Source organism: Sceloporus occidentalis, unplaced genomic scaffold (genome assembly GCF_023333645.1).
Source record: "Sceloporus occidentalis isolate IW3139 unplaced genomic scaffold, rSceOcc1.0.p SCAF_13, whole genome shotgun sequence".
NCBI lineage: Eukaryota > Metazoa > Chordata > Lepidosauria > Squamata > Phrynosomatidae > Sceloporus > Sceloporus occidentalis.
In genome coordinates, this window is record NW_028316993.1 from 18,135,509 (window position 1) to 18,147,361 (window position 11,853).

Below are 11,853 nucleotides of genomic sequence, written 5' to 3' on the forward strand. Positions count from 1 at the left end.
GGTGTAAACATTGGTTGCTGCTGTGGTCAAGGGCAGCAGAGCATCATGTGCTCCTAAGCCCCAAGCCTCACAGATCTAAGCCTGTGCATACTTAAATTAACACATCCCATCTCTCTGCCACAAAAGCAAGCTGGGTAATGAGGTCACTCAATAGACACAGCCTGCTGAGTTATTTGCACTCCATTCTCGCCTTTTAATGCGACAAAGGGGGGGGGGGGGTTAAAGCCTTTTTTTTCTCCCAAAGTTGGGGGAGGGAGGAAAGAATATGAGAGCAGAACAGCCTTGCCTTCCTGGCAAGAACTGGGGCAAAACAATGGACTCCAGTGACCTTAGAACCGAAGAGGTTAAAAATCCAGAGGTCTGACTCTGGGATGCAAGGCAGCATGGGTCACATCACATGACAGTTCTCAGACTGAATTTCACAACTCATTCCAGGTTGATAAAAAGTCTGCAGATGTTTTATCTCGGTACTAAACATACATGGCTTGCAATCTAATATGCATGTGAAGGAACAGGAAAAGAAGCAAATTCAGGCACTAATTCCTCATAAGCAATAGCTATGTAATTGGGTTTTTATGAATTTATTGTTAGCTGCAACCCTAGCAGAAAGGCAGAATATAAATTATCTTAACAATATAATGTAAACTATGTAAGAGGGGAGGATTTAAATTTCAGATAAAAACACCATGAAAAATGTCCATTTTATAGCATACTGGCTAAGTGTTGAAGTTACAGCTCATGTCCCCAGTTTCAAATTTTACTTGCAGCAAGTCAGTGCCATGTGGGTGGCAAATCATTCTCTTTTTCAGCCTCAATTTCCCTGTTTTGTCTGCGATATAAAGGGTAATATCAGAGAACTTGAGGCCCTTCAGATGTTCTGAGATACAATTCCCATTCCTACATTCTGGAAACAGCAGTCCATAACATTGGGAGCACGAAAGGCTCCTCGTCCCTGATTTGTGAAATATTGTAAACTCTTAGAAGTGCTACACAAATACTTTCATTTCCTCAGATTATTCATTTATTTAAAGTTTTTAAAGGCTGGCTTTTAAGCATTAAGGCATTGTTGTTCTTGCTGCACCTGTTCTATAACAGTTTCAAGTTGACCACAGAGTGAGGTTGGGAAAGTGTGGCCCATGTGTTGTGTGGGCCCCCAAAAGGCTGTTTCTCTGGTCCCAAGGGTGCGACAGGACCCAACCCAAAGATGGTACACTGCTCCCCAATGCCTCTCAAGATGGCATGGGAAGCAATTCTGCCATGTCTCCCCTGTGGCATCCTGAGGCATTTAATGCCTGGAAGAATGTGACAGGAGATGACCCAAAAGGGTAGAAAGAGGAGGTGTGGCTCTCCAAGGCTTCCAGGGTACCCATGTGCTTGCCTAGAGCAGCCATAAAGAAAAATAGTCCACCCTTTCCCCCAAATATCAAGGCCCAGTGCATTTCCATGGCTGACCAGGGAATTGAACCCTGGGGTCCAGGGCTGTAGTCTAGCAGTCAAACCACTACACCACACCATCATTCTAGGAAATACAGAGTGGACAAAACAGTCATGAGCCAGTGTGACATAGTGGTTTGAGTGCTGGACTATGGCTATGGAGACCATGCTCTCACTACTCATGGCCTTATTGCACAAGAAAACAAAGAGGAACCAGAGCTGGGGAGTAGTACTTTTCTCTGTGCCTTACCGCATAACACTGTACTGCGTCAGTTCCCTTCCCACGGGAAACAGTTGTAAAAGTGTCTCTTTTGTTGAACTGATTTTTCCCGCCAGAAAAAAGACACACTTCTACAACTGTCTCCTGTGGGAAGAAAACTGAAGCGTTATAATGTCATGTGTTGAGGCACAAAGAAAGTCGTTACTTTCCACTTCCATTTCTGTTTTGTTTTCTCGTGAGAAAAGGCTCCAAGATAAGCCATCATAACACACTGGTGTGGAGGAAATCAATTTCCACCACAGCTACAGCAAAGACGGCAGCAAAGCTCTAAGGGGACAGGGAATCTTGAGGGAATAATTTGTTTCTTCTGATCAAAATATCTTCACACTTTGATTCTGTAAGCCTTGGCTTCACACCCCTACCATCTCCCTTGTGTCATCTAGCATCCAGGCAGGTTTATATATATTTATATATATGGAAGGAGATGATTCTTCAGGTAATCAGAACCAAAGACATTCAAGGCTTTAAAGGTCAATACTAGTGTTCTGAATTAGGCCTGGAAGCTAATGCAGATCACAAAGGACCATATAAAACAGAGGTCATTGTTTATATCATGCCTTCAAAATGCACAACCACTGTTGCTTCAAATTAAACATTTAGAACATTTTTTAAAAATCTATCAAAGCAGCATTAAAAACCAGGACACTGAGAACAGAAAAAACAACCAATAAAACCAATAAAAGTTAGGAGGCTAAGGAAAGCAGAATGCAGCAGCCTGGAAAAATTATTTGGACTACAACTCTCAGAAATCTCCCAGCTAGCATGGCCACTGGCCATGTTGGCTAGGAGATACTGGTAGCTGTAATATAAGGAATGCATTTTCTAATCACTGCCATAAAACAAAGCAGTCTGAAGAGCCACAGTTTGTTTAAGTGCCCCCAGTGCAAGCAAGAGCATTTATCCAGAAAGTACCAGCATGCGGGCTCACCAACAAGAAGCCAGGGCTCTCTTGAAGTCTAGCTTCCTTTTAACATCCAAACATGACCAAATAGCAGAGTGAAGCGGATAATTTCTGTTTTCAAATCCTTTGGAAACAGAAATATTTTTTAAGGAAGTTAATTTCTTCAAAGCTTTTTATAATTGCCTGTCTGAATGTAGCTGGTTGTGATGAGCTGATGGCCGCATGCTAAAAGCCTAAGGAAAGTTCACAAAATACAGCCATCAAACTCCATACTGTGCCCAATCGCATATACCAAAATGTTTGTAATATGGCAGAACATGAAGCATGAGAAAGAAAACTTAGTAGAGTGCTCTATAACATGTATAAGTATCAGAAATGGAAAAATGAATTTGAAAGGTTCCGAATTATGTGATTTAGGACAGGGGTGGGAATTGCGTGGCCCGTGGACTGTATGTAAGACATCAAAAAATTTTCTGTGGCCTACAGAGCCTTCCTTGAGCCTCCACGCGCCCTTCGTCTCCCCCCCCCCCCAAAAAAAAACCACCCTCTGAGAGGCAAAAAGTGAAGATTTGTGCCTCTGAGCATCATTCCCATAGAATAATACCTTGTCCTTCTTGTCACTTCTGGTTTTGACAGATGATTTAAAGACTAAAAGCTTATTGACAAATCGAATACATCTATATATGTGCCTGAATACATTGGGACAAAATCATTAGGCCCAAAAAGCTTTAATAAAACCATTGTCATCATCGTCATCATCATCCCAACTTTCCCCCAAAATCATGATACAAAGACATCTGGTAAAAGCCATGTTTTAACTTGGTGCCGCCAACTAGGCATCCAAGGGGAGAATGGATCTCTTGTGAAGCCCCCAACCCCTCTTTGTTGTGCACAGGACCAAATGGTCAAATGTCCAGGAATACAGGGGTGATTAAATAATGCTGCACTTAACATATAAGAAAGCCAAAGGCCAAGTGCTAAAGAACGCTTTTTGTCACTTTTTTTGGAATTTCAGGTTAACAAAGAAACAAGGCATGCACCGTCCTGGTTTTATATATGATTCCACACATTCACTTAGAGTGAAGCACAGACACCAAGAACCACTGAAGCAACATTGTATTAAAGATCCAAGGTAGTCATTATTCTACTTTCCTGCCACAGTTCCTTAAAACAGAAGCAGGCAACCGAAGGTCCTCAGCATCAGTGCATAAGCCATCTCTGACCATTAGGTTCTGATCAGACTGTCCAAGAGATACCTTTTGGACCACAACTCCCAGAATTACCCCTACCCCCGGGGATCCTGGTAGTTGTTATCCAAAACAGTAACTTTTCTTTTTATTGAAACTACAGTGCTACCTCGGGTTACGAAATTAATTCGTTCCGCGGCGCCGTTCGTAACCCGATAAATTTCGCAACCCGAAAAGGCGCTGGAAAGCCGCTGGAAAGCCGCTAGCCGCGCTTCCGATTTGAATTTCGCGCCGAAACGCGCCGAAATTAATTTCGTAACCCGAAAAATCTTTCGTTACCCGGAACAGTTTTTTTAAATCTAACTTTTTCGTACCCCGGAAATTTCGTAACGCGGTCAATTCGTATCCCGGGGTACCACTGTATTGTCAAAACCAAAGGTGAGAGATGGTGGGAATTGCAGTCCAAGAACATCTAGAGAGCCATATGCTCCCCATGCCTGAGTTTGACTGACTATGCCAGTGTCACCCATTGAACTCCATGGCTAAGCAGGGATTTGGATTTATATCTCCCCAGTCCAACAGAGCACACTAATATTTTCTCTCACCTGTCTCAAAAATAGTTGTTAAATATCAGTTTTAAAAAAAGACCTTGTAAAACTAGGAAGCCCAAGATTCCAAAGGATGGATCTACATCACCTAAAGTGCTGTCAATCTACATTACACTTGTCCTTCCACATTTGTGGCTTTGACTTTTGCGGATTTGATTATTGACGGATTTTATTAAAATGTTCTCTCTAGGTTCTCCAGGGCAACTCTATGGTCAACTTTAACCCAAAGTTAAGGACTTAGAGATTCCTAGAGAGAATACTCCACTAGCATTAATAATAATAACTTTATTACGGCCAATTGGCCAGCACGATTACAAAATTCCAGTTTAAAACACAACATAGGTTCATGTACAAATTGGAGAGTATAAAAAATTGACGGTCTATAAAAAGTAAGGATAAAAAGCAAGGATAGGACTGCACGATCAGGCAAACACACAACAATAAGTAGGCTGCCATCACCTCGCAAACAACTCTATCATATTGTGTAATAGAGCACCACATTCGAGACATATAAAGGCACTAGGCATTTGTAGCTCCTCCAGTGCAATTCTGTGGTCAATGTCTGGCAGATGTTGACCACAGAGTTGCACTGGAGAACCTAGAGCTTCCTAGAGAGGGGTTCTCTCAGGTAAAAACATAGTGTTTTTGTTATTCATGGTTTTTCCACATTCATGGGGGTCCTGTGCAAATGTGGAGGGATGATTGTATTTCTATAGTGTAGATGCACATATAAAATGTTGTTGTTGTTGTTAACTGCCCTCGAGTTGATCTCGACTCATGGCAACTCTGTGGAGGAGACATCTCCAAGACTCCCTTTGCTCCACTGCTCTGCTTAGCTCCGACCAGTTAAATCCATTATAGAATATTAAGTCTGGATATTTCATAAGACAAAGGCTGGAACAGAGAAGAAGGAATGAATGCTCTAGGCACATCTGATATTAGCTGCAATTCAAAAGCCACTGAAATATAGGCCAGATGAGAAACTGCGATTGAGAATACTGAATGACCCATACTGAAGAAGATATATAGGGTGTCTGAAAATTATCTTTACACAATTTCAACTGTAAAGATCATTTTGAACACCTTGTACTGTTATTGTTGATGATGATGATGGCAATGATACTCAACTCTAAGTGGTGAAATACTCTCAGGGAGAACCACTAATTCAGGTTTAGTTCCTGTTGCAAGATCACCAAGGGCTTATTGACATTTGGTAATGTTTGATTTATTTGCAAAGCAGTTGAACAAAGGTGGAGGCTCCATTCTTAAATCACTCCAAACAGATCTAGCCACAGGAGTTTATCAGACCAGGGAAATTGAAAGTATAATTCAATGGCAATCCAAATGCAATCATGGGGTTTAACGTTATTGCGTGATAGACTACCACACACAATTCCGGGCAATGGGAAGTCAGTCCGAACGCAATCATGGGGTTTCATGTTGTTGCGTGATAGACTACCACACGCAATTTCGGGCAACGGCAAGCTGTTTTCGGGCAATGGGAAGTCAGTTTGAACGCAATTCGAATTCACGTAAATTCGCTGAACTAGCGAATTCACGTGACTATGTTCTGGCCCCACTTTCTTTTCATTTGAAATTAAAAGAAATTCCTCCCATGTGATAAACTTCACAGTAACACATGCCCCAGTTCAATCCCATTTGGATTACCGTAATGCATGCTCCCATAAAATCTCCCTGTAATCCAAGAAGATCAAACTGAGGCTGTCGTACTTTGGCCACATTCTGAGAAGGCGTGACTCACTAGAAAAGACAAATAATGCTAGGAAAGACAGAATAGACTTATGAGCCTGAATGTGCAGAACCTAAGCAGAGCAGTGGAGGACAGGAGGTCTTGGAGATGTCTTATCCACAGAGTTGCCATGAGTTGGGGCCAACGCCAACCTGACAACAACAATGCACTCTACCTGGAGCTTGCCACTGAAGAGCATTTGGAAATTTCCATTGGTAGAAAGAGCTATAACCAGAGTACCAAGTGAGGTAGGCTACAGGAATCGGACAGCTGCCTTGCTTCAACAGCTTTGCTGGCTGCTAGTCTGTTTCCAGGCACACTTCCAAGTGTTGACTGTGACCTATAAAACCCTATATGGCTTAGGTCCAGGCTATCTGACAGACTGTATCTATCCTGTCCCAACTGTGAGATCCTCTGAGGAGACTCTTCTTTCAGTCCCATCACCATCACAAATATGTGTGATGAGTACAGAAGATAGGCCTTATCAGTGGCTGCCGCTAGGAGTAAAGGGAAATAGAGATGTGGGAAAAGAATATGCCATTGTTTCAGCTAAGTGTGCTGAGATGTATGCTGTATCTGCACTATGTTTGTTGTTGTTGTTTTGTGCCTTCAAGTCATGTCTGACTTACGACAACCCTGAGGTCATAGGGTTTTCTTGGCAAGTTTCTTCAGAGGGGGTTTGCTATTGTCATCCTCTCATGCTGAGAGAGTGTGACTTACTCAAGGTCACCTAGTGGGTTTACATGGCTGAGCTGGGATTCAAACCCTGGTTTCCAGAGTCATAGTCCAATGCTCAAACCACTACACCAACTGGCTCTGCACTACACATACTTTAATCCTCATGGCTTCATTCTGACAAATTCTGGAATCTGTAGTTGCTACGATGCTTAGTATTCTCTGCTAGAGTCTAGTGAACAAACCCAAACTACAATTTCAAGAGTACCCTGAGTGTCTGTCTACAAGATGGTTTCATCCTCAAATCTTCTTTTCTAAGTTCCTCGCTAAACTATAAATCCCAGTTAGGAGAGAGCTGTGGCAACTAACGTGGTACGACACCCATGCTTACAGGGTTAGCTGTTTATTTTAACAATTTAATTCTGTTTTAACGTATCACTTTTCTATGTTTTTAAATGTGTTGTCCTTTTAATGTTGTGAGCCACTCTCTTGGGTCCCATAATAGTTGTGGGCAGCTGTGGCAGCCATAAAATATTACCTGGGAGTCATTTCATCGGAGGAGAAATGCGCTTTCATGTCCGAATCTCTGTATCTTCTAAACATATATATTTCATCGGAACTTGACAGCACAATGCAAAATCCTACTGAGTTTAATCACATTTATTCTTGGGTAATTGTGGAAGGACTTAAATTCCCTAAAGACACCTGATCTGATCGGGGAAGTTAAGCAGGGTCGCCCCTAATTAGTAAGTGGATGGGAGACCGCCAATGAATCCTACGTGCTGTAAACTCTGTTTCAGATAAAAGAATTGGCAAAACCACCTCTGAATATTCCTTGCCTAAGAAATCCACAGGGTCTCTGTGTAAATCAACAGGCAACTTGGAGGGGCACAAACACACACAACTGTGTATAAAACTTCAGCTCAATTCCCCCCCGCCCCGTCCACCATAGATATTATCATTTTTAATACCTTTGCCTGATGAAGAAGCCGGTGGAGCTTCAAAAGCTTGCAACATGTATAATGTGCCTTTTGGTTTAGTCCTCATAAAGGCACCACTGTTTTGTGGACTTGGGGTGATACTATGGCCTGTTACAGACTGCCAAAATAAGGCTGCTTCGGGTCTCTTTGGAGGTATGCTATTTAAATGATGCGTGGGTCCTAAGAGTCCGGAGGTCGCGCCAAAGCCACACTCCATTCCTAAGCGCTGGAGTGCAGCTTTGGTGCAGCTTCCGGATTCTTAGGGTGCATGCATCATTTAAACAGCATACCTCCAAAGAGACCCGAAGCAGCTTTATTTTGGCAGTCTGTAACAGGCCTATAATATCTATAAGCCTAAGAGCCAGCATGGTGCAGTGGTTTGAGTGCTGGATTGCGACTGGAGATCAGGACTCGATAAATAAATAAATAAAAACCACTGGGTGACCTTGGGCAAGTCACAGACTCTCAGCCTCAGAGGATGGCCATGGCAAACCCCTTCTGGGCCAAGAAAACCCTATGATAGGTTCACTTTAGGGTCGGCATAAGTTGGAAACGACTTGGAGGCACACAACGACATTCTATAATTGGGTTTTGTTAACTTTTAAATTTATACATTTTAATGTTGTTGTTCTATTTTTAAAATTGTATCGTTTTTAAGTTTAGTGTTGGCTGCTTTGAGTCCCTATGTTGGGAGAATGGCAGGATATGAGAAAATAAATACTGCTATTACTACTACTACTAAGCCAGCAGACACAAAGCTGAGTGGGTTTACTTGGGGTTTTTTGTACATCTTTGCAAAGCTCCTCTGCAAAAACTTGCCAAAACACTGAGAATAGGTTTGTCATGAGTCGGAAACGACTTGAAGGCACACAACAACAACAACAACAGGAAAACTTTGGGTGGTTTGACTCTGGAGACCAGGGTTTGAATCCCTGCTCAGGCATGTAAACCCATTGGGAGACCAGAGCAAGTCATACTCTCTCAGCCTCAGAGCAAGTCATACTCTCTCAGCCTCAGAGCAAGTCATACTCTCTCAGCCTCAGAGCAAGTCATACTCTCTCAGCCTCAGAGCAAGTCATACTCTCTCAGCCTCAGAGCAAGTCATACTCTCTCAGTCTCAGAGCAAGTCATACTCTCTCAGCCTCAGAGCAAGTCATACTCTCTCAGTCTCAGAGCAAGTCATACTCTCTCAGCCTCAGAGCAAGTCATACTCTCTCAGCCTCAGAGCAAGTCATACTCTCTCAGCCTCAGAGCAAGTCATACTCTCTCAGCCTCAGAGCAAGTCATACTCTCTCAGTCTCAGAGCAAGTCATACTCTCTCAGCCTCAGAGCAAGTCATACTCTCTCAGCCTCAGAGCAAGTCATACTCTCTCAGCCTCAGAGCAAGTCATACTCTCTCAGCCTCAGAGCAAGTCATACTCTCTCAGCCTCAGAGCAAGTCATACTCTCTCAGCCTCAGAGCAAGTCATACTCTCTCAGCCTCAGAGCAAGTCATACTCTCTCAGCCTCAGAGCAAGTCATACTCTCTCAGCCTCAGAGCAAGTCATACTCTCTCAGCCTCAGAGCAAGTCATACTCTCTCAGTCTCAGAGCAAGTCATACTCTCTCAGCCTCAGAGCAAGTCATACTCTCTCAGTCTCAGAGCAAGTCATACTCTCTCAGCCTCAGAGCAAGTCATACTCTCTCAGCCTCAGAGCAAGTCATACTCTCTCAGCCTCAGAGCAAGTCATACTCTCTCAGCCTCAGAGCAAGTCATACTCTCTCAGCCTCAGAGCAAGTCATACTCTCTCAGCCTCAGAGCAAGTCATACTCTCTCAGTCTCAGAGCAAGTCATACTCTCTCAGCCTCAGAGCAAGTCATACTCTCTCAGCCTCAGAGCAAGTCATACTCTCTCAGCCTCAGAGCAAGTCATACTCTCTCAGCCTCAGAGCAAGTCATACTCTCTCAGCCTCAGAGCGTGGCAATGGCAAACCACTTCTGAACAAACCTTGCCAAGAAAGCCCTAGGATTTAGGGGCACCATGAGTTGGAAAGGACTTGGAGGGCTGCAACAAAAAGAAAACTTTTGGCAGCCCAGACATTCAGTCAACCGATTTCTTTTGGAGAATTCGAAGTGGCTCCCTTTAAAAAAGAAACAAAATATTGTGTATATGCATGTGTTTGTATGTATACACGCATGGACACACATGTGTGTATGTATGTCTTATGAGTTTTGTATATATATTTGTGTGTGTGTATAAGTATATATAATTTTATATTCCTCTGTGTGTGTGTACATATAAGTCTATATTATTGTATATATGTCTATAGATCTATGTGTGTATAAGTATATATAATTGTATATCTATCTATATGAGTATATAATTGTATGTATGAGTGTATATATAATTGCATATCTATTGCTGTGTATGTATATATAATTATATATATGTGTGTTTGTATATATATGTGTGTGTGTGTATATACATAATTGTATATCTGTCTCTGTGTGTATGTGTTTATAATTGTATAAAGTGTGTATGTGAGTATAAGTAAATATAATTGTATATCTGTCTCTCTCTCTCTCTGTATGTGTATATAATTGTATGTGTGTATGTATACGTACATATAATTGTATATCTGTGTGTGTATGTGTATATAATTGTATGTATTTATATTGTGTGTTTATATAAGTATATATAATTGTATATCTATCTGTATGTATGTGTATATAATTCTCTCTCTGTGTGTGTATATATATATATATATATACTGTATGTGTATAAGTATGTATAACTGTATATCTATCTATTCATGTATGTGTGTATAACTGTAAATATGTGTGTGTATAGCTATCTATGTGTGGATGTGTGTGCATATAATTGTATATATATTTATATGTATGTGTGTGTATAAGTATATATAATTGTATATCTATCCACGTGTGTGTGTGTGTCTATAAAATTGCATATATGTGTGTATAAGTCTATATATAACTATATATCTATTTATGTGTGTGTGTGTATAATTGTATATCTATGTGTGTGTATATGTCTATATAATTGTATACATGTGTGTGTAAGTCTATATAGTGTATAAGTATATATCTATTTATGTGTGTATGCATGTGTATATAAGTGTATATATTTGTGTATCTGTGTGTGTTTATAATTGTATCTCTGTCTATATGTGTATGTGTGTGCATATAGTTGTATATATATTTATGTGTGTGTTGCGTAAGTATATGTAACTGTATATCTAGCTCTGTGTGTGTGTGTGTGTGTGTCTATAACTGCACACAAAGGATCTTTCATTCCACTTTATATTTTACATCCATAAACAACAACGAAGCTTCTGCTGCTGACTCCGGAGGAGGACGAGGAGGAGGAGGAGGAGAGGGAGAAAGTTCGCCGAAACTTGGGCTAAGCTCCGAGGCGGAAAGGCCCTGCTACAACCGTCCCCTCAGAAGTCTACAACAACAACAACAACAACAACAACAACAACAACAACGACAACACCAGCCAAAACCCAGGCAGAAATCAAGCAGAGACGGCGGTCCCAAGACGGGCCCCTCGGGCAGTGCGGATGCCCAGCAGCAAACGCGGCTCCCTTCCCATCCTGGGACTCACTCTTATGCCGTCCTCCCCAGCTTTGTTTGGCGAAGCTGGGGCTGCGGATAATGGCCCGTCCGGCGGACTTGAGGGCGTCCATGGCTCCGGGAAACTCTCGGGCGAAGTTTCCCTTCGGACGGACTCAGCGGCCCTTCCTTCCTTCCTTCCCTCCCTCCCCTCTCTCTCTCTCTCTCTCTGTCGGGGGAGGAAGGACGTCGTCGCCGCCGCCGCCAAGGCCTTGCCCTCCTCCTCCTCCTCCTCCTCCTCCTCTCTCCCCCTTCGCCCTCAGAGAGCAGCAGCACAGAGGGCGGCCTCCTCAGTCCTCCTCCTCTTTCCCTTCCTCCCTGAAAGTCGTGCCAGGCGCGGCCTGCTCTGCCCTGAACGCGGAAGCAGCAACAGGCCGCCCTCCTGCGCTGCCTTTCCCCCCGAGGGAGCCACCACTGCTCTCCC

General features: G+C 42.6%; 1 protein-coding gene across 5 annotated transcripts in view; it reads right to left on the bottom strand.

Annotated features, from left to right (window-relative positions):
* The window catches only part of LDLRAP1 (low density lipoprotein receptor adaptor protein 1), a 184,113-nt gene extending 172,474 nt beyond the window's left edge, over positions 1-11,639 (bottom strand). For all 5 annotated transcript variants that reach the window (XM_089478468.1, XM_089478467.1, XM_089478464.1 and 2 more), the window contains exon 1: positions 11,422-11,639. In XM_089478468.1, coding sequence (XP_089334594.1) covers positions 11,422-11,503 — 82 coding nt within the window. In that variant the 5' untranslated portion in view covers positions 11,504-11,639. The remainder of the gene's footprint in view (positions 1-11,421) is intronic.
* Positions 11,640-11,853: the final 214 nt, after the last annotated feature.